A 22,842-nucleotide genomic window follows, 5' to 3' on the forward strand; every position below is an offset into this window, starting at 1 on the left:
AAACAACAACGTGGTAATCATTATACTAGGCTCTCGTTTGAAATTTATTTACAATCCTATATGACCATTCATGTAAGGGCCGTGTAAGAGGCGCTTCCTTCGATCTGCAAGTTACAGTCTAAATTACGACTGTAAATTACGCGCAATCGAGATTCTCAAACGCTCTATATAATACTCTAGTCATTATTAGCAATCACGACAATTATTGGCTAGGTCTGACCGTGAGCGCGTCTCTCAACTTTTAAGGTATGTATGGTCTAGGAATCATCACGGTAACAGAGAAAGTTCCCCTCAACATTAGGCATCGATTCACGAATACAGACACAACACACGCGCACACACGCATACACGTTTTCCACAATGATAGACTTCGACAATAGCATTAACAATCGAAAAATATTTACCTCGATGAAACATCGCGCGGTGCGTCACACCGTTTCACATCGGCCACGACATCATGATATACGTTTTGTATATAAGTATATATATATTTTTAATACTTGACTAGATCACTTTAGTTGTATTGACTCCTTCGTTAGTCTAGGTACTCAGAGACTATGGAGACATAAAATGTCTGTTTATAAAAAAATACTTGGCTGAATGAATTAGAAACGTTAATGTAGTTGCTTATTTTTCTTTCTCACAATATATGCGACATTAATTGTCAGCAGATACAAGAACGACAGCTAATGAAATTTGATCCCAATTTCAAGTATAATTAACGACAGTAGTAAAACGTCAGAAAACAGTCCTCCTTCGTAACGTGTTTCTCACTATGGAGAAAATTTATCGGAGAAACTTGGCTGGTACTCATCACACGTAGAATTCAGCTAGCATCTTAGCCGGCTCGTAATCCATGTCCTCATTCTTGTACATATCCAAGATCTGGAAAAGTCGTATATGTATAACTAAACCGATTGTTTTAAGAAAAGTGGACTTGGTATCGAAAATGATATTTAAGTGGAACAAATCTATGATTAATTGAATTTTTATGCCAATTAATTAATTTTTTAAAAATAATTTAAGAGGTTTTAATCTTATAAAAGAAATAAATCCGTATACATTTACTTTATATTAACCGATTCGTACAAATCACAATAAATAAAATTATATTATAATAGCAAAACAGATTTCTTAGAATTTTCTAATAAATTACTTTTTAATATTTAATAATGTGTTTTATATTATTTAATTTCAATTATTTCCATTTCGATATATAATTTTTTAGCATTTTTTATATGTATATTGAGATATTTTTTCATCAATTTTTTCATATTTTATAATAAACTTTATAATATGACAAAATTCATTACAATTACTCTGAGCAGAAAAAAGATCAATACATTTTTTTAAATTAAAATTTTAAATCAAACTAAAATTTTAAAAACAGTTATATATATAAGCAAATGATTTAAGCTAACATGACGCGTTCGGAAAATTCAGTTTTTAAAAGTCAAAATGCAAATCTAAAAGATAATTTGATAAGAATAATTAACAAATATTTAGCCAGAAAAATTAGCATATAACAATATTACATATAAAATATATTTAATAACAATTTAATGTACTTTTTAAAGATTTATACATAAAATAAATGAAAAAACATGAAATAAATGTAAAACGATGAAAATCTATAATTTCAGAAAATTTAAATTTTTAATATTTTGAATATATTATATTCAGCTCTGTTTATTTCTGATTGCATTATTGCAATATACTGTTTGTAAATTATTGTTTATTTCGTTACATAATATAAAACATATCAAACAATAGGAAAAATAAAATAAAAAAATATTTTAAGAAGATAAGTTTATTAGGAAAATATTAAATAAAGTGTAATAAATTAAGCAATAAGTATATAACAAATTAAGAAACATAATAATTAAAATTAACATTCGATAAATAGAATTCAACTTAAATTATAAAACAGAAAATACGCAATAAATTAGATCTCCTACTATTTTGATCAAGTTCATGTATATCACATCGATATTTATTTTATTAAAAATAAATATATAAATATATAAAGACCTAAAATACCTTCACAATTTCCTAACAATATCGAATGGAATGTTAATATGAACGTTTTCGTGTTCAACGTTAGATCGCATAAATTGCTTACAATTACAAAAGTCATATATTAAGCGTATAAATATGTATATTGTTTCTATGTGCAATGGCGCAATAATTGCGAAGCTATGCTATCGGAAAGACGTCTAGTCTAGTGAGAGTCTGTTGCCTTACCGCATTCACATCCTTCTGCAACTCTTCCAATTGCTTTTCGTGGATCACTTTGAGTTTCTCCTTCTCCCTGTTCTGTATCATCTGCGCAATCCTGCGCTCCTCCATGAACTTCTTCGTGTTGTTCTGCTGCTTCTCCCTGAGTCTGCCCTCCTTGATGCCGCGCGTCTTCAAGGTCTTGTCGTTCATCACTTCTCGCGCGCTTTCCACTGACAATCTCGCCTGCCGCCCGGTCATCTCTTTCATCTCGCGGTCGTGACGCGCGGCCTGCTGTTTCTGTTGCGCCAGCTGCGCGGCCATGCACAATTTGCACAGCTGCGTTCGCCGTTCTTCCAGATGCCCGCGGACAAGATCGCGTTCTTCCCGGCGCTGCCTGTCGGCGAGACGCGACCACTGGGTCGTCTGCTCGGAAACGGCGCGACGAACGATCGGATCCCTCGAAAGTTCCGCTTTACTGTAACATTTTTATTAATTTTGTAATTTACTTTGCCGTTATCTTGACTATTGATTGTTTCTTCGACTTGTCCGTTCAACTCTCAATTTTACGAACTCTAAATTTTATCAATCTTACCTATGTGCATAAATGGTCTTGTTTTATTTGCTTTTATAGAAATTCTTGCTTCTTCGCAAAAAATTATATTTTAATTTTGTAGTTTACTTAGATTACTGTTATTTATTTAAAGTGATTTTTTTTTTCATGCATGTGTTTTAAATTTGTGTGAATCATTTACGTTTTTTCTCCTGGAGTTTTAAAATTCTAAAATAATTGAACCTAATACAATTTAGAAAGAAAATTTAAAATCATACAAACTTAAATCATAATGAAACGACTAACTTTTTTCCTTTAAAAATCTTCTCTATTGCAACGCAATGCTGCTTCTGGACAGCCAGTTTTTCCTTGTGATGCCTCTTTTTCAAAGACTCCAATTCTTTTTGCTGTTTCCGTAATACTTTTTGATAACCCTTTTCTTGTCTCAGAGTCTCCAGAGTGATTGGATCGAACTTCATTTCTTCTGTAGAAACAAAGAAAGTACATGGAATCGTTGTTCACAGTTGGTTGTTTCCGTGTATCTCGCAACTTACCTCTTGGCTTCGCTGCCTCTTGATGATGAGATACGTTGTTTTTGTTGTCCGTATTGTTTTTGCTATCGCTCTCTTCGATTCCCAGACCCCGCATTTTATTTTGCGACATGCTTTCCGATTTCCTGAATGCTCTCGGTGCCGTCAAGGCATCCATAAATTCTAAAGAGAGATTAAGTATATCATTGGGTACGATAGTAACCGAATATCACTAATATATCATATTATTTCAAATTTACTTTTTGTATAAAAAAAAATGTATTTAAATAAAAGAAATATTTTTTTATGTTAAATAAATAAAAAATGAGATATATATGAGACAATTAACTTTGACAAAATTAACAGAAAACGATTGTGATTAAAATTACATAATATATTCAAAGTACAATTGTACGAACACGAGGACATAAATACTATTATAAATTTATAGCTGAAACGTGATCGAACCTACCTTCAAAACCATCTGGCACATAAATTTTTATATCAATGTTACAAAACAGCATAGGCAGAGACATAGGAAAATTAGCCTCGGTTCGTAATGCGATGTGCCGATATCCGGCCTGCAAACCGTCTAGAGGAACAATTCTCTGTCCCAACAGTTTGTTGTTTGATTCATCGTATACCGCAAATCTCAGGGCGGCCAAATCCGGTAGGACGACTTTCCTGAAGAGGAAGGGCTCTTCATTGTAAACGGGGTTCAAACCGTTGGCGGGGACTACTCTTGTGCGAAATTCCTTGCGTATTGTGTCGGTTGGTAGGCCATACATTTCGACTTCAACGTACGTTCCGACTTTCTTGTCGGATAAAAACTGACCAGCTATTACCTGTTACATAACGTTGAATTATGAATCAACGAAAATACGAATGGTGAAAGCGTTTCATCTTAAATTCTTTATTCTTAAAATTGTTTTGTTTTTCCCCGTCTTATTTTATTTTCTGTTTACAGATAGACTAATATAAGGAACTATAAAAAAAAAAAAATAATTAAAACCACTTTGTGTTATTTTTTTATAATTACACGACTTATATGTATAGATTTGTTACTATTACCAATTATAATAATTATATATTTTGCAAATTATCTGACTTTTTATGTAGTGAAAAAAAAATTTTAGAAAGCGATATCACGAATGACCTGGATTGTCATTCAGAAAAAATATATACCTGAACGCTGCACTGTGTAGCGATCACTCCATCCACCGGGCTCTCGGCGAAAGGATCGAAACTCCTATCAGCGCGTCTCATGAAATCCGGCTTCAATAAATAGCCCGAAGATCCGTTGTACTCGAACTTGCCTTGATTCAATTGCATGGGCAGATCCGCGGTTTGAAAGTTCAGCGACACCATTTGGCAGCCAGCGTTCCAGAAGACCTATTTCGCGACGATCGATCATTGACAGACTTTTCTTTGTGTTTCCCGTTTCGCAAATTGCGCTCTCTACGAGTATGTGCTTTACCTGCGGCATATAGTTGGAAGAGTCGGCTCGTGTACCTTTCGGATAAATCCGGCTCATCTGCCGCTTGTTATAATTCACGAATTCAATGGCAGAGGTTTTCAAATAGCTCATGCCAGTCGTTTCCGAGAAGGAAGACATATTGTAACAAAGGTTCGTCTCTGAAATATTGTAATTCGCTCTTAATCGCAATTTATCAATATCAGTTACAATTTCCATTCACCATTTATTCGGGATAAAATTTTGAATAAAATGTGATTTCTTTTTAGAGATGCAAAAATGTCACGTACCTTCGGCTTCGTCAAAACTGACCATCTTTATTGGTTGCGCGTAATTGACCATGGAGGACAGCCATGGATGCACGTTAGTAGTGCTTCCAACATAATTCTGAACCGTTGCCAACTCTATACTTTCTCCAAGGACCGAACCAGTGCCAGACGTCTGCTGTTGAATACCCGACGGCGTTATGGCTTCAGGAAGTTCCTCCTACGGACGAGAAAAAAAAACGTCATGTGTGGTTTATGAAAGTAACTTCGATCTTCTATCGCTTAATTCGATTGAGGTGAAGGGTCACTACCGTGCACCAATCTGAGGATCAAAATGACTTTTACTTTTACCGGTTGCTGTTCCACAGCAGCGGCGACCGACGGCGGCGCGGTGGCGTCTTCCTTGACTTCGTCCTCGACCACGAATTGGCCTTCCAGGAAGAGTTCTAATTCCTTCTTCTCGACTTCGGGCTTTAGGCGCTTGTTCTTAATAAGAATCTTGCGTTTCAGCAAACTGGGCGGTGGCAGCGGTACTCCTGGCTCCAACTGTTCCAATATGACATTTTAATTACGAGTGCACTTAAAACCGCATGTACTGCATTTAAAGAAAAAGAAGAAAAAAAAACGAAGAAACCTTGAGCGCAGAAAATCCGGTTTTATATTTTATATTTTGTCGATGTTGTGTAATTTCTTGTAATAGTCTTAATAACCATCTTAATAATTATTATACAACCGAACAGACATTTGTTGAAGCAGATAATCCATGCCATTTGGAAACTAAAGACTTTGTAACAACCGTGATTAATTGATGTACTCGTAAGAACTTACAGGATAATCTTTCAGGGGTTCCTTTAACAACAGATCACCCAGGATTTCATCACAGTATTTGGCCAGTTTGTATTGCTGCTTAATGCTACAATGATTTTCGAAGCTGAGAATCAGTGGGTATTCCGATGTAACGAAGGCCGTGTCTCTGACTGCGTATATGACGTCCTTGAATAGAATGTCGGTGCACATGGCTTTGCCGTGAGTGATTATCGGCTCATCGTCTTCCCCTTTGCCATCCCAGCAGTCCAATTCGACACACCTTTAAATTCGAATGGAGAAAAAAGAGGAACTAAAAGCGACAGTCCTAATAGCGATCGTACTCTACTTTATAAAGAAATAATCCCTCGTTCGTTTACGTCACGTATAATAATTATCTCGTCAGTTCAGAAATAATGAAATTAAAATTACTCGAAGCATCACGAGAATGTACTTTAATTATTTAAATATAAGAAGTAATGGAGAAGCAAATATGTTAAATTAATTCATAAAGTTATGTTGTAACTTTTTATAATAATACGATTGCTTTATCATTTGGAAATAAAAATAGATCGGTATATCGATCTATTGTAATATATGTTCAACTAAATGCATTGATAATCCGGCACAATCAATATAACTATAAATGCACCGGATATTGAAAATCAGTACAGTCGCAAATAGGAAATCGTTACTTCCACGTAGCAGCGTGAATATCTTACCTGCATCCAGCCAGTAAAACTTGTCTATACATCTCGACGCTGCTCCTGCCGCCGATTTGACGTCCGCTCAGATAAGTGTTGTGGCTCGAATTGATGTAATAATGCGCGAGAGGTTGGTCCATGTCCATGTAAACGTCTAGTCTGTCGAGAAAAACTGGCGCGTTCTCGTCGGACATCAGGTACCTTATGAAGCCGTCCTTCGTCATTGTTTCTGAAAGCGCGCAATTACGTAAGGAAAGCTCGTTTTGAAACTGCGAGTTAAGTCGGTTCATCAATTTTTCAGTCGCGGCTAAGCAAAATGACACTTAGTCGATTAAACGAGCTAGCTCAATTTTGCAGGCTCATTAAACTTTACTCCGACTTTGATATCTCTGACATCTTAATGTTTTAGTATATCCAGCATATAAAGAGACGAATGAAATATCTACAAAGAGATCGATACCTAGTGCTTCGAAGAACGATCAGGTTTAATTTTAGATAGGTAGAGAAACCGTTCGAGGGAAACGTTTCGAGGATGTATGATTTGTTTATCAAGCTCTTACTTTCATTACGGGCAACTTCATTCTGCTCGTAATCATTGATGATCTCAAGCGCACGTTTCTCATCATAGAATGGATAAAGGATTTCGTTGAGGGTCGGATCCCTTTGCTTTTCGTTAAGGAAGGTGATCAATTGCTCCAGGTTAATTGTGTCGGCCTTACCCTGCGTTCTAGAATTTGTAAGAAAAATAATCCGTCATGTTAAAGAAATTTTTATTTGCTTGCGTCACGCTAAAATAAATCCATGCTGTAAAGTATCGAGATAAAATAAAACGAAATGGAATATATGCTTATCAAAATGTACATCTCTAGAATGCTGTTAAAATTTTCGATTAATATTTAATAAAATTCTTTTCTGTATTAAAGTAGTGTTAGTCCAGTTATTAAATCTTACAATTTGTAAAATAAAAAAAAATCTAAAAAAAATTCTTAATTATATGAATGAAATTTTACTCAAAGAGTAACGTTAACGTGAGAAATATATAAGTAGCGTTCTAGAGATATGTATAAAATATATTCAGTTTCTTACATACATTTTTATTTATTATATTATTGTTGTATGTAAATAAAATAAGATAATTAAAATTGGTAACTTTCATTATAAGAAAAATATTGTTTTTTTTATAACAAAATATAATTTTTTTTTCAATATAGAAGACATGTAGTTGATACAGCTTTTAATTCTCTCCGGAGAAAGTACTCACATCGATTGAAATAATTCTTCTATGTCGTTCCTCGGACATATCTTGTGATAAAGCGCGTAGAATGCTTCGAAGGTGAAGTCGTCGGGTTCTATCACGTCATTCTAAGCACAAACACATAAATCATTGCAACATTTCCGCGAAGTATGAAAGAGGTATATCGATAATTCATTTTGTTAATCAAGATACCTTTCCGCTAGGTAGGCCTAACTCAGAGAGACATTGGTAAACGAGCTTTTCAGTTTTGCCGGACGCGAAAGTTCTCGCGACCACTTTCACTGGAACTTTTCCATTGGGATCTACCAGCATTCTGAGTCGCATCCAACTAAAATTGTTGCAAAAATCCTTGCTTTATTCGCGATTTTATTATTTCTTCGAAAATATGCAAATAGTAACATCACACGCAGTTTAATATAATATATAACATACACATACTCGTGTTAATTTTTAGAGGCTAAATAAATTTCATTAAGCCTTTGGTACTACAAAATCTAATATAAGATTATTAAAAAAAAGAGAAAGAGAGAGAGAGAGAGAGAGAGAAGGAACATTTAATAAAATATATAAATTTAAAAAGAGTAAAGAATTTTTTGAAAACTTTGTAATTTCTGCTGAAAAAGTTAACTCGAATTTGCTTGTCAGCTTGCTGCAAATCAAATATCCTTTTACGTCGGAAAAGAATTAGAGAATCGCGAAGTAATGTTACGTGCGTACGTCGGTCGCGGAACACATTTATGGCTAATTATTTCACAGAGAGTAAACAGTACTGTTGTTTACAAAGGCGTTAGTGCAAGCATATATAAATGCATTGGTAAACTCACTGTTTCTTCAGACATGTAAGCGGGCAAACGTTATTCGCTTTGACGTTGTGCGTAATCGATCGAACGCCCTCCAACCATACCTGTGACGACACAAACGAATAAAATATCATCAGATTCTTTTTACGGAACCAGAAAATATATCAAGTCTCTTGGCACAGAGATATTAATCTTACGCGCCAGCATTAACTTAATCTTATCATTGTTACATCGCGATGTATGGTTAAGCTCGTAGATGTGCTATTTAATCGGGGACAAATAATTTTGCTGCCTCAAAAAAAAAGAAAAAAAAGAAAATTTGCATATTTAATATAAAAACGATAGCATATTCGATAAAAACGCTAAACTTTTCTGCTTTAAATGTCAATGATTCTCAATAATATTAAAATACAAAAGAGATGCACGAAGAGGTAATAAACCGAATAAAAAGCAAGTAAATATATAATAATATCCTACATACACAGTAATTAAATAAAACTTTTACGTATTTTGTTTCAATGAAATCACACACAAAAGAAAATTGTTGAGATCTAATAATAATTTACTAGGGATGACTCACGAGTAAACATTGTTACCGTTATCTTTTTGTAATAACAATTTGATGACGATAATTTTTTATAACGATAATATTAAGGCCAGGATTGAAAATTTTGACAAATAATTTGTTATCATTATAAAAAATTATAATTGTCATTGCCAAAACGTTATTATAAGATCGCTATTAAAATTGTCACGAAATTCAATGTATTTTTAAGCTACACACGTACATTAAATGTAAGAATAATACGTTACAGCGGACTGACGACATTAAAACACGAGAATATGGAAGGCCTACGTCAGTCACAGCGGTGACACTATTCCGGCTTCATGACTGTATTTCAAGTCCGACGAACACGCGACGCGCAGTTTGAGTTGGAAATTGTAAAAATGAAAAAATTATTATTTGGCACCGCTGTGACTGACACAGGCCTTCCAGTCTCGCGCATTAAATTTAACGTATCTATTACTGAAAAGTATGTGCGTAAAATTCAGTGCACTTTTGATAACATTACACTTTTTAAATGTACCTGCTTGAAATTTGCTTCCGTTACATTAAATTTTGTTAACAAAGAAGGTGTATAAGTGACACGGTGATTCGTTACTTGTAACTCATGCACGCATTACTATCCGTCTCCGCAATAGCCGATGTATAGGACACGCGATAAAGAATCGATGGTAATACGATATACAGAACCGTGTATACGGCATATTCACGCTATTCCCTTATCGCTACGGTAGCAACTAGCGATAAATTCTCTCGAAAATAACATGAAAGCACGTAATGTAAAGAAGGAAAAGTGCAGCGCGACTCAAAGCCAAATTGAAATTGAGCGATTACACGTTTACGTCACATCATACAATCATTACGTATATCGCTGAAACTATTATAAAAAGGCTATTAACTACTCATGGAAACATAATACGACGCTATACTGCTTGTATTTGCGATAAACTATAAGAAAATAACAATCTCAAGAGAGCGATGTTAAACTCTGTATCGGTAGCAGCGTATCAGCTCGCTAATAATAGTTTACTTGACCGATAAATCGAATGGTACGTCGGATACCGTGTTTCCGCCGTTATCGCGATTAGTGTGCGGGCACGTGTGTTACCTTGGCTGTGGCAGGATCCGGACATACGACGTGCTGATAGTTGATGTTGGTGTAATCGACGCCAGAACAGATGGTCAGACTTTTATCTTCTAACTGCTCGCCATGTTTGTTGAGTAGCTTGTCGAGTAACTTGGGATCCTTGAAACACATCGTTTTATTAGCTATTAAACGCTACCACGTTTTTCCTTATATATTTCCCTTCCCATCCCTCTTTATTTTCTTTTTTTTTTTTGTTCATTAGCTTGATCGACAAGCTCTTTTACAGCAAGTTCGCGTGGTCATTGTAACTTTAATAAATCTAAGAGCTATCATATTGAAACGACAGGCCAATTGTTTTACCTTAGGAACGCCTCCGGCTCTGGTGTCACTCACTTGACACAACTCAATAACATCGCCGTCCTGCAAGGAGGAGAGACAGGATAAAAATAAAACGTGTATATTCAGGATGTATAAGAAGGTCCGAGATACCTCGTTCCTTTGATACGAACAAAAGAACGCAACAAAACCCTCACCTTCCCCTCGCTCTGCCAATAGATAAAGAAACCATACTCGTCGACTTTGAACATGCAATTCAGCTCGATTTCAGTGTTATCCTTCTCCTCCGTCCAACGATCGAAGACGCAGCCGGCGCGGAGTGCTTCCGGCACCTCGATCTGCCAGTTGAACTCGAACTTTTTCGTCATCTCCGCGTCCTTCCACCGACTTCCGGCCAAAGTCAGCCCAGATACGGCGTCTTCCGGTTCTGTCAACAGGGATCAGCGTCGCGTCGTTAAAGGTATCTTCATCGGGCATCTTTTCCGGGCTGCCGTCAAATGTGACGAAATCGAGTATCTGCTTTACGTCCAGAGCTTTGAAGTCCGACATTTATATCCTGCATTTTCCTCGTATTCCACCGTAAATTGTTCCGATAAATTAGGATTGCGCGGTGTATATCTGTGAGCGAGTCTGTATGCAGCGAAACGTAAATTTCAGGAAGTTTACATTTTGCATGCATCTCCAAGTTTGACGTTCATTCAGTGGACGAGCGCAGTTTACAATCGCGTAGGTACGAACTTTTGCAAGCGATAATTGACAAGTGTGAAGACACGCGCGGTATGTGAAGATGTAATTCAAGTTAAAGAAATTACGTCACTAATTGTATAATATACGGGCTGATTGACAAAACACGCAGTAACGCTGATACACCCAGATGGACTTTGTTCTGACACGCAATCTGCTTGTTTAGAACTCGTTCGACCGAGTGTTTAGTTAGCTAATTATTAGCACCGACCTGTGCATGACCTCCGATAACCGACACATGAACATAATATCTCAATAGAGCCTTCGAAACCTTAATCGGGCATTAACCCCTTTTGTGAAATAAAGCGTCAAGGTTTCTTGACCTTTAACCTATCGGCTTGGGACACACACATGCCAGCGAATTCCAATATTAAAATCATTTTTGGGGATTCCGTGAGAATTTCAATAATAAATAATATGCGGAGTCGACAAGATTATTGATTAAGTTTGTTATGTTTAACACTTTATCTCATTTTATTTCAATGATAAAGTTATTTTTAAATATTACGTGATGTTCAACTTGCTTTAAAATTCAATAAGCATGCAGGAAACCGTTTCGAATTTCGTTAGCGAAAAACATAAATGCATTATTGTTGCTTTTGTTATCTTTTAATAAGACTCGTCAATGCAATCTTTTCTATTTCATTTTTTTTTTTTTTTTTTTTAACAAATATAAATAAGTACTATAAGTATTTTAACATTTGAAATCGAACAAATTATTTATGCTCACAAAATTATGCACAGCTTCGTGTTTCGACGAGCTCGCTTTTTCTGACAGAAGATAAAAGTGAAAGTTTTCAGCATACAATGATGTTGAATAATCGTTTAATATCTCATTGTCTCATAACGTGTGCATCAACACTTTATAATTCTTATCTACATATTTTACGTCCACGTATTTCTTCCCATTTTTATGTACGATTTTCCAGTTATTCTTAGCTTTTCTTTTCGACGACGCGTTAAAAAATTCAAAAAACGCACTCTTTCTCCTTTTTCCGTCTTTCTCATATTTATTATTTTTATTTTTGAGTCTCCTGACAGAAATTAATTTTACCTATGGGAATTAGGAGAGATTGGAATTAGAATAGAATACATTACAATGTGTGAATAGCTTCAGCAGTGTAGAAAATTAAAAAATGCTGGCACTGAGAAAAGACGTCATTGCATACTTTGTTATACAAAAGCTATAGTTCGAAGGAAATGGCCAAGTTCTTTTTTTTTACATACAACCTAACACTATGAAACGCTTTCTGACGATATAAATAAATATCTTTTGTGTATCATGACGTACGGTGCTCGCTATAGTTAAGCTATGTAAATTTTGAAAGGCATGTCACGCAAATATTATCGCTGAAAAGTTTCGACATAAATTTTGTATCCTTTTTGCACAGTTCATACAATATTTAGAATGCACATATAACGCCTATATTTTTTTCAAAGCGAATTCGTATTACATGACATTTCTCTCACTTTGAATTATTAGCTTTTGGATTTTGGATAATCGATACATCACGCTACAGAGAACCTTTTAGCACCGTTGCACCGATTAACCTTTATGACAAACCTGCACTATGTGGGACGAAGTACACTTAAATGTTGCCGAGTGAAAAAATAGTTATATCGAGGTAAGTTATGTTATACAACGCATTATTAAAAGAGTGCATGAAACCGTAAAAGGTACTCACAATGTTAAGAGCGTCTCTTCCGAGTTGATTTGCTCATTTTAACTCGCAGGCTGCACCTGCAACAAAATATTTAATAAACGTTAATGCAAATTTTAATAATTAACAACTACCTTCTACCGGTGTTTTTTTTTTCTCGAGGAAATATGTTTGTTGGAAAAGTTAGAAAAGCAGATGCTTCTAAGTTCAGCATGTGAAAATTATTACTCAACATATTTCCTTTATACTTGCAAGTTTTTTCTCTCGGATATCGACCTTAAAAGTTATCCAATTACGGACTCCATTTATTTTTCATACAGCTAAGCCATCTTAACCCGATCTTATTAAGGGGCGTGTTAATTATATCAACGGGCAGACACGTGCTTTTCTGAAATAGGTTTCACTCTTCGATTAAGTGGCTCAATCAATATCTCTGTGTAATTACGTTAGACTTACGTAACAGGTTACGTGCAACTTAAACGAACTATATGTATAAAATCTAGATAATAACCTTTGAGTCATTAAGTCTATTTGCTCGATGACATGTTTCAATTGTAGACTGCAGATAGTGCTTCTTATCATTGTTCCTGATTTAAAAGAAGGTAGTAACAGCGTATAAAGGTAAAAACAGCGATGACAGCAACGATAAGTATTTTAATTGTACAATTGCAATGCATTAGGTAAATTAATTGCGCAGCAGTCTTGTTCCCAATAATTTTTCCTGTGCTTGAGAGATAATAGAAATAAAATGTAAATAAGCACGAAACTATACGAGTATATGGAAAAAAGTTACAAAATTCTTTTGGACCATGTTCTGACAAAAAAAAAGTTACAGAAGATAATTATAATTAAAAATTTTTAGAAATACAGAAAACATTTGTAATTTTTTCAAATATTTTCTTATTTAGAGATAATTAAAACGGTTATTCTCTGGTGTTTATTTTGTTGATCATGAAATTGCTCCCCCCCTCCTCTCTCTCTCTCTCTCTCTCTCTCTATTATCTAGATTAAAAATACATCAAAGTAATTGCGAAGGGTAGAAAACAACAACGAGTGACGTATCACTTCAAAGATTTTTATTAATAGATGACGTGGCATTTCGTTGTCTTTACGTAAAGGCCATTTACAATTCATCTCCCGATGGTTTCAATCATTTATGTAAAAGTTATCTTCAGAATAAATTAAAGTAAATCAATCAGTTGTAAAACCTTATTTTTAATGCCAGAATTATTACAAATGCAAAAGGGGAATATTAATCATTTAAACATTTCTTTTAATAACGAACGACATACGTATTTATTAAAACGCGTTTTATAGGTTTGTAGGTTTTAATAGTTTTATCAGTATTAATATGTTGCATTATTTAAATTAAATATATTTTAAATAAACTAAATAAAACGTAATGTACGTAATATAATACATTAAATATTAAATTAAATTGCATAAAGAGTTTAATAAATTATTTTTTCCGTGAATATAAAGAAATGGATATTTAATTTTTTTCTGTTTCTATATTAACATATAATATTAATTACTTTGTGCTGTTTAATTAAAAATTTAATATTTTATATAATGTAACGTTATAAACGTACGTTTTACTGAAAATTTTATCGTAAATGTTAGCATTAATATGTATATATATCGCTAACGGATATCCCGAAGCTGTATCGTGACTTATCTTAATTGGTGTATCAGGAAATGGAAGCTGCTGGTGCTGTTATATTTCGTAACTACGTACTGTACGTCAATATGAGAAAGCACTCACGATTAAATACATTTTCAAACATGGCCGTAAAAATATTTTTGGAGCAAATCAACTTTTGCCCGAGCACTAAAAATAATAGATCTCTCGAAAAAGTTACCGTCATTTATGTTTCTCTGTACGTCATTGCCAATTTATCATAAAGAATTTATAACTACATTTTGTATTTATATGATAAATCAGATAAATTTACATTCGTAAATTACATTCGTAAATACGTTTATTTATATTTAGTACTTTTACATTTTGCGTAACTGTTTATTGAATGTTTCTGTTTATCGAATGTATCTTGCAGGAGATATTTTAAATCATTATTACACATCAAAATGCAAATATACTCATGGTTTAAAAATTGTTGGCTACATTCTGTACTTCTGTTGCAATAAATTTTCACCACATTTCCGGAGTCCAAAATTTAGCCCGTTCGCATTTTGATCTATTATTAGCCATCGATCTATGATTTTCGATTCGTAAATCTAAAGATACTTCGACGATGAAATTATCCTTGAGAGTTTTAACGTTTTCGAAATGCAACGATAAAAGTGTGCTAAGATCTTTAAGACTTGCGAATTTCAAGTGAAATTCAAAATTGAAAATGATTTAAGTGCAAAAACATGTGGAGAGAAGCTATAAATGCTCTAGCTCAGTATATTGGCAATAACGTTGATATGGCAGCGAATCATAAAATCATAAGAGAGAAAGAGAGAGAGGGAGACAGACGGAGCAACATTACATTAATAAATCAGATACTTGATGAAAAAATTTATAGCGGTGGCTCGTATGCTCTATCAAGGCTGACCAGCGCAAAAATTTTTTACCGCTACATTGTGTATTTTTTTTGCTACAATATTATACGCTGCTTATTACCGTAAAAAGATGTTTAATAAATTAAAAATGATTATAAAGCTATCGTACAAACGCGAGAGCTGTATCCGTTTAACACATAAATCAGCGTTGACACAATTTACATATGTATCTGCATATAAAGGAAAGCATACAACTATATAGTCTCCGTCACCTTGACCTATAACTTGTTAAAGAAGGAAAGATCGAAGAAGGGATACGAGACGGAACAAGTTTTCGGAAAGAATAAACGATATTTCAGATATTCGACAAGCAAACGTCCAAACGTCGCCGAAACTCTCCACGTTTGCGAAATCGGTAGCCGCAACTTCCGAGAACCAGCCACATCCTCTCGGATGTTTTCCACTTGCACGGCGATGCAGTTTAATATCGCCGTTGGTTTCACGGAGAGGAAAAATTCGATTACTGCTCATCGATTTCCCGTATATACGATCAGCTGACACCGCGGTTTTACGTTAACGCATCGATCACGTGAAATAACATGATTTTCATGAAACGTTGCAAAATATCGCGCGGCGCTCGTGCGCTCGCATCGGGAAGATATACGCGAAACGGGAACGCTCGGTGCGTGCCTGCGAATGCAAGCGCGAATGTCGACCGTTAATGCGAGCATCTGTAATCGGCCACCGACGTGGAGTATCTCGTAGATACACGCGGGCATACAACGCGTGTCTATATAAACAGCGTGTGTATACGGGGCGCATAAACAGACGAACGTTACGAAAATACATATAGCGTGTGACTCGTGCCGCTGTGGCCTCTTCTCTTAGGCAAACGATGGAAACGTTCTTAGAGCCCGACAACCTGCGTATTCCCACGAGACGAGCGCATTAACGATGCGTTATAATTTATGATTGCTACGATACTCGGCGCGCCTCGTTAATGTGGTGTGTATTAAGAACACCGAGAAGGCGGATAAGAGCAAAACTGAAGATAAGAAAGTGGTTTGATCAAGATAATCTCTGTTGGTATAATTAATCATGATAATCATTAATATAATAATTAGAGTCTATCATTATTTAATTTAAAGATTGCTCCAAGCAATGTCTACAAAAATAAATAGAAAGTTTGAGAATTATTAAAAATTAATTTATTATATAAATAGAAATTGAGTTTGCAATAATCCAGCGTTTGTGCTTGGCAAAACCCGTAATGATTTAATTTTAAAAGCTATTTTGGTTTACATATATACAAGCATGCTTTGCAAATATAGTTTATCTTTGGACCGAGATGATTTGTTTAGCACTGCGATGAAGAAATTATGTAGCGTAATCTCGTAATAGAGGATAAAAATTTATGTTAATTCATAATCTTATGGCAATAGGGAGAAACAATTCTCATCGTTGTATATAGACGTCTAATTTGCTTTCTTATAAGATTTAATTTGCATCATCGTGTAGCAGTTGATCTTTGCATACCAAACGTGATTATGACAAGTGCCCCACATATTATTTAGTATACTCTATACAGAGTTTTCTAAAAGTGTTTCTTATAATTCATTTAGAGATTAACATTTTTTCAATGAGATGACATATTTTTTTAACGTAGTAAATTAATTCTTTAAAACAATTTAACTCGAATATAAGATATGTTGAGCTTAAATGACCTTAAACATGGAAAAATTTACATATTTGTTCCACTGAATTATTAAATTTAACATTATAATTGAATATCATAATTTTATAATAATTTAATATTAATGTAATTTAATATTAATATTAAATTTCATTAAATTTTATATTAATATTAAATGTAATAGAAATGTCAATGTGATATTAAGTTGAAATTAGGTACATTTGTTCACTCAGAAAAAGAGAGGGAAAAAAAAAAGAATCCTATTTAAAAAAAGTTGATGATCTTGAAATCTCGTAAAATAATAAGCATGAAAAAAATGCTGCCTAACATAATATTTGTGCGCTCAAAAGCTCAAAACAAACGACTTTTTGTTTAAAATCACTAGAGATACTCTAATAATCGAGATACAGAAAACACTTTGCGTATTTTATTGCACATATTTGTAACTTCTCGTTGCGGCTGTAAGCAGGAAAATTTTCAACTAAATAACTAATGCTTTATTACCCATAATTACAGAATATTTAACATAAAAGCTCTGACTTTCAGAAATTTGATGCAATTACGAACTCAAATTTGCAAAAATTTTAATGACTCTCTCTCTCTTTCTCTCTCTCTCTCTCTCTCTCTCTATCTATCTATCTATCTATTTTTGCATAAAAAATATAATTATAAATTTATTTTCACATATTATTTATTGTATTTTGACCTTTTATAAATACTTTTCTTTAAAATATATTTTTACGTAAATAAATCTTTTTATTATACACAATGTAAATAATCTTTATCGCTACAATTATTATCTATTACAAAATCATCGTATTTTGTAATTGTTTATTTTTCCGTAATATAATAGAATTATTCATGCACTAATTCTCATTAGTAATGAAAGATATTTTGTAGTTATTGCATTTTCAGCGTTGCATGAAGTTGTCCATTATTTGATTGCTAATTAAAATAGAGATTAAATTAATTAATTTAATTAATGAAAACTGTTGAATTTAGATGCTGCTGCTCGAAGTTATTATCGAAGCGCGAAAAGTATTGAAGTGAAACAAAACAATTCACAATTTACATAATCAACAAAGAAAATATGAGGAAATTAAGCAACGTCTGCTGCAGAAAATCAATTGCTAAATGACCGTGATTCAATTAACTAGTGCTGATCAATAATTATATAATTTCCGGAGCTTTCGAGGTTGAATTACACCGTCGCGACATTGACCGCTCAATCATTTAATGCATCTAATAGCCACTTTAGGAAGAATGGAAACAAATGAGGCCTATGACCTGACTGCCTCTGTTTTTGAGGTATGCTCGCCTTACGTAACTACATATGTTGTCTGTATAGTAAGCTTCATATATGTCTGCCCCTATGAATTATTAAAATGTAATAATAATATTAAATTTTAATTTTTTAACATTAATATTAAATCCTATTAAATCTAATATTAATATTAAACTTAATAAAAAGCGTGGTATTCAGTTACGATTATGAATATTGGCAATGATGTTTATTCAAAAGAAAAGAGAATAAGAAAAAGAAAAATAAATAACTAAAATTTTTTATCCTTTGATTTTAATTCTTGAAGATTAGATAACAGATACAATTACAAATATTAAAGAAATATAACTAAATGGGTACTTAAAAAAAAAAAAAAAATAATAATAATAAAGGAAAAAAGTAAAAAATAAAAATTAAGGAAACAGAAGCAGCAATACTTTATAACTATTAAAAAAGTCACAGACAAACTAATTTACAACATATTCTAAAAACAAGAAATGATATTGCATTAATACAATATTATTCAATTGCTAATGCTATTAAATATTATTCAGAAAAAAACGCGGAAACGAAATTATATTTCTTAATTGTTGATGGTTCTCGTACAAACAGGGTTACATGGTTTTGTTATTATTAGATGTTAGTGTTAAGTTGCGTTATGTCTGTTATCGCCGTCGACCGATACTACGAATCCAAGTATACAACAGATCGCTCCCGATGAAAAAAGCGTTATGCAATATATTTGTGGCCGTAATAATTCACTCGCTAGTCGTGTTTGCATTGCGTGTGGTTAACGCGAGAGAAACCGATGACTGGCTATTCGTATTATCGTTAAAATTTACGAGCGCATTTCTCTCGCGATGCAGAACTTTTGCCAGAAGATCACAAGTGTTTCAAGAGAATCACGTAGATTCCCGCTTCCGAAAATATTTGGCAAGCAATTGTAGCAGGATACACGGGCGGACAACTCGCTCTATTACGCGAACACGGCAAGTTCGCACTTTATTTCCCGATGAGGATAAAACTCGTTTCATAATGTTTCTCGTGAGATCACCGTTCAATTGAACAATTGCGTAATTAACGTTTCCTCCAAGCTGTTATTGTGTTTTTTTTTGTGCGGCGGTATTATTCCGAGAAACGCGTCGTATTTTTGTTGCTAAGAACAAATGGATCGGAAGAAAATGATAACCTTTGAGAGAGCATAGAAAGCAAGACGGTTTTTTCCAAGATACGATTACTGTGAAATATAATTGCTTCGAGATACGATTGTTCCGATTACCGAGCCCCGGACGAAAACGCTGACTCTTCATGTACCTTCAACGATGCGTGGAAGGGTCGAGAGAGCACTCGATTAAGCAATAGAATTCTACGATCGGCGACTGCGAATTATTCTGCACGACTAGACACGTACTAGTTATTGAAGGAAACTGAGCGCCTTACTGGAGACGTCTGTTGCTCCGTTTTCTTTTTCTTTTTTCTTTTGCTTATTAAACGCACGTCTGCTAGATTGGCGCCTACTTGAGACCGTGCATTGTTGCGACACACGCACTATACCGCCGTTCAATTTTCTCGGCAATCGCGCCGAGATAACAACAAGGCTGTCCGACGTGTAAACGGTATTCGCGACACGTTCCGCCGCGACGAATACGGCACCGAATACGACGACGCGATAGCAGTCGACAATGACGGATGAGAAATTCGTAGGATCAGGTGTCGTACCGAGCGACGCAACGGCCGACCTGGTCTGACCTCGCGAGGGAATGTCGTAACATTCGCGCGCGGCCGCGGCGGCGCCTCCGGGTTCCCTTGACCTCGAAAATCCCTCGGGAAGCCCGTGCGGAGCAAGTCAGGGTCGTGTCCCGATATTCGCCATGGCCTTTATATATCTTTGCGCACCTATCTCGCGCTTTGTTCGGCTTATCACGCGCGGCGATAGCGCGGCACTGCTAATTAGCGAGTCTCCTCCTCCACTCGCGGCTCTCTTCCTAACGCGCAAGCGTGTGCGTGCGACCGGATGCGTGCACGCATGAGTGACACTCACACGCGAGCGGTCGGAGCAGCGAGTGAAGGTGGAAAAGTATAATGAGAAAAGGAGAAAGACAGAGAGCGAGAGCGAGAGGGAGAGAGCAAAGCGAGTACCGCGTGGCGCTGCACGTACAGTGCGTCTGGTTAATGGTCGCTGAACGATTGACCCATTCTTTCATCAAATAATATGTGTCCCCCGTGAGAATGGCTGTAATAATTAATGGTCTTGCAGTTACACGGTAGATTTAATCTATTGCGGAACATTTTAATTTATTATGACCAGAGAAAGTGGATTGCTACCGCGTAGATGCTTGCCTTAGTAATGGTCTGAGTAATTAGCGGTTAATACTGCGCAAGCAGGAAGCGATAATGCATTTGGTACATCGTCGTCCGGCTCAATCTAGATGGTGCGCCCTTAACATGCAAATTAATTACACGCGGAGCGCTAAAGCGAGGCGCACCGCTCTCGATTCGGGGAGAAGCGGATCTGATGGAAATATTGCTTCTCTCCGCACCTGACCGAGTACATTCAACGCTAGAAGCAAACGCTTCGACACTCCGACGTGGTGAAATAATTAAAAGGCAAACGATTACGTCATTCGGCACGTTTAAAAGAGAGTTGGCAAAATTTTATTAACGAGAGCAATTACGGGCGGACTTTGCGCGGAGACGCGCGGGAATGAGGAGAACGGGAAGCGAGTGTCGCTCGCCGAAGGAAACGAAAACACGGAAAAACGGAGTGTCAACCGGTGCGGCGTGTATGCGCGTGTTATAAGCAGCGCGCGGCACGCGTGGTAGGTCTCATGACCGCGCACAGTGGCGAGCGTCAGCAACGTCAATTTTAGTGTGTGCACCTCGCCTTCATGCATCCGCCTGAAGAATTCCCGATGAGAATTCCTGGAGGTCTCTTACCGCTGTATCGGTTCCCCGCCCGCGCGTGATTATCCGTCGAACGACGAAAGCGGTAGCGGAGGCAACGACGACGACGACGACGACGACGACGACGACGGCGGCGGCGGCGGCGACGAACTCATCCTCCGGCGAGGCTCTGCGCGCACATCAGCCCCCCCGCGAATGCACACGCGAGCGACCAAAAAAGAAAAAAAAAATTTTTTTTTAAGGTGAAAACGCGAAAAGAGACGACCTAGACGCGGGACGTCTTATGCGCGCGAGTGAAACTGCGCTCCGGCGCCGGACGTCCTCCAGGCGCGATGGAAGAAACTGACGCTGCCGCACCGTTTCTGTTAACGGGCGAACCAGCCGTCTGGCTCGATACCGTCCTCTTCCCCTGCGCGCATGTGCGCGCTCGTGACCGTCATTCAGTTTCCACTACATCTTGTCGGCAAGAACGAGATCTGCTTGTCTCTGAAGCTATCGCATCGCAAGCACGGAACGTACCGTATACCGTCGGAAGTAGCGCGGCTAGGAATATTCCGGCGATCGAGCGGGCTTGAAAGACATCGAGCTCCCTACCCGGACCTATAGACTTGGAACTCCTACGAGAGATTGCAGGTTAAATATACATCCCCGGTGTACATTTTTCCAAAGTTCAAACTGGAACTTCAAATAAAGTAGCAAAGTAAAGATAAGAAATATATTATGTAAAGGGGATAAGAAAAATTGATATTATTTTCATTTTGCGATAGACACTGCTTCCATGGAAATTTAACCTGGCGTCTCAACCGTTTGAATTATGTACCTGGAAAAATTGTCACGTGACCATTAGCTTCACTAAACTTTATCGGAATATTTCTTCTCTTTGAAGCTATTCAAACACACGCGCGAATCTGAAGTTTAATTTGAACGTTCAAATTTTTAGTTTTGCTCTTCAATTAAAACGGAAAATTGTTTCACATAATTTTGTTTAATACGTGTACTACATATATACATTAATATTTTCTTCTTATTGCGGTTGATCATTAGCTTCGTTAAACTTCATTAAAATATTTCTTCTCTTTGAAGCTATTCAAACACACCCGAATCTGAAGTTCAATTTGAACGTTCAAATTTTTAGTTTTGCTCTTCAATTAAAACAAAAAATTGTTTCACATAATTTCGTTTAATAAGCGTGCTGTAAATTAACATATTCTTCTTATTGCGTTTGAAGCAAACGAAATTTTAATTTTGTTCTGCAGCGTGAATAAATACGTTGATAAATGATTTTTATCTTTTCATGTTACTTAATATTAGTCGCGTTTATTTATTTACAAAATTATAGTGATAAAATAATAAAATTATATAAAAGCTTTTATAGTGTCATGATGCTCGAAGAAGAAATACAAAACTTGTGTACTCCAATTCATCAATCTTCAATCCAAAAGTACTTATAATAAATCAC

General features: G+C 35.7%; 1 protein-coding gene across 2 annotated transcripts; it reads right to left on the reverse strand.

Annotated features, from left to right (window-relative positions):
- Positions 1–613: 613 nt before the first annotated feature.
- LOC105194901 (1-phosphatidylinositol 4,5-bisphosphate phosphodiesterase) lies at positions 614–21,738 on the reverse strand. Of its 2 annotated transcripts, none has more exons than XM_026136376.2 (20): positions 21,417–21,738; positions 13,021–13,076; positions 10,789–11,018; positions 10,616–10,675; positions 10,277–10,414; positions 8,628–8,707; positions 7,996–8,131; positions 7,810–7,910; positions 7,109–7,275; positions 6,567–6,777; positions 5,869–6,127; positions 5,392–5,586; positions 5,065–5,260; positions 4,778–4,935; positions 4,486–4,692; positions 3,773–4,145; positions 3,325–3,483; positions 3,077–3,254; positions 2,245–2,695; positions 614–885 (listed from the first exon to the last, which is right to left on the reverse strand). In XM_026136376.2, exons 3-20 carry the CDS (start codon positions 10,957–10,959, stop codon positions 814–816), a joined length of 3,312 nt encoding a protein of 1,103 aa, XP_025992161.1. In that variant the 5' UTR covers positions 10,960–11,018; positions 13,021–13,076; positions 21,417–21,738; the 3' UTR covers positions 614–813. The 2 variants fall into 2 exon arrangements, with proteins under 2 accessions (XP_025992161.1, XP_025992160.1); XM_026136375.2 differs by having other exon boundaries at positions 5,386–5,586.
- Between the last annotated feature and the right edge of the window lie 1,104 nt (positions 21,739–22,842).

The sequence above is a fragment of the Solenopsis invicta genome, chromosome 4 (assembly GCF_016802725.1).
Source record: "Solenopsis invicta isolate M01_SB chromosome 4, UNIL_Sinv_3.0, whole genome shotgun sequence".
NCBI classification, from domain to species: Eukaryota; Metazoa; Arthropoda; class Insecta; order Hymenoptera; family Formicidae; genus Solenopsis; species Solenopsis invicta.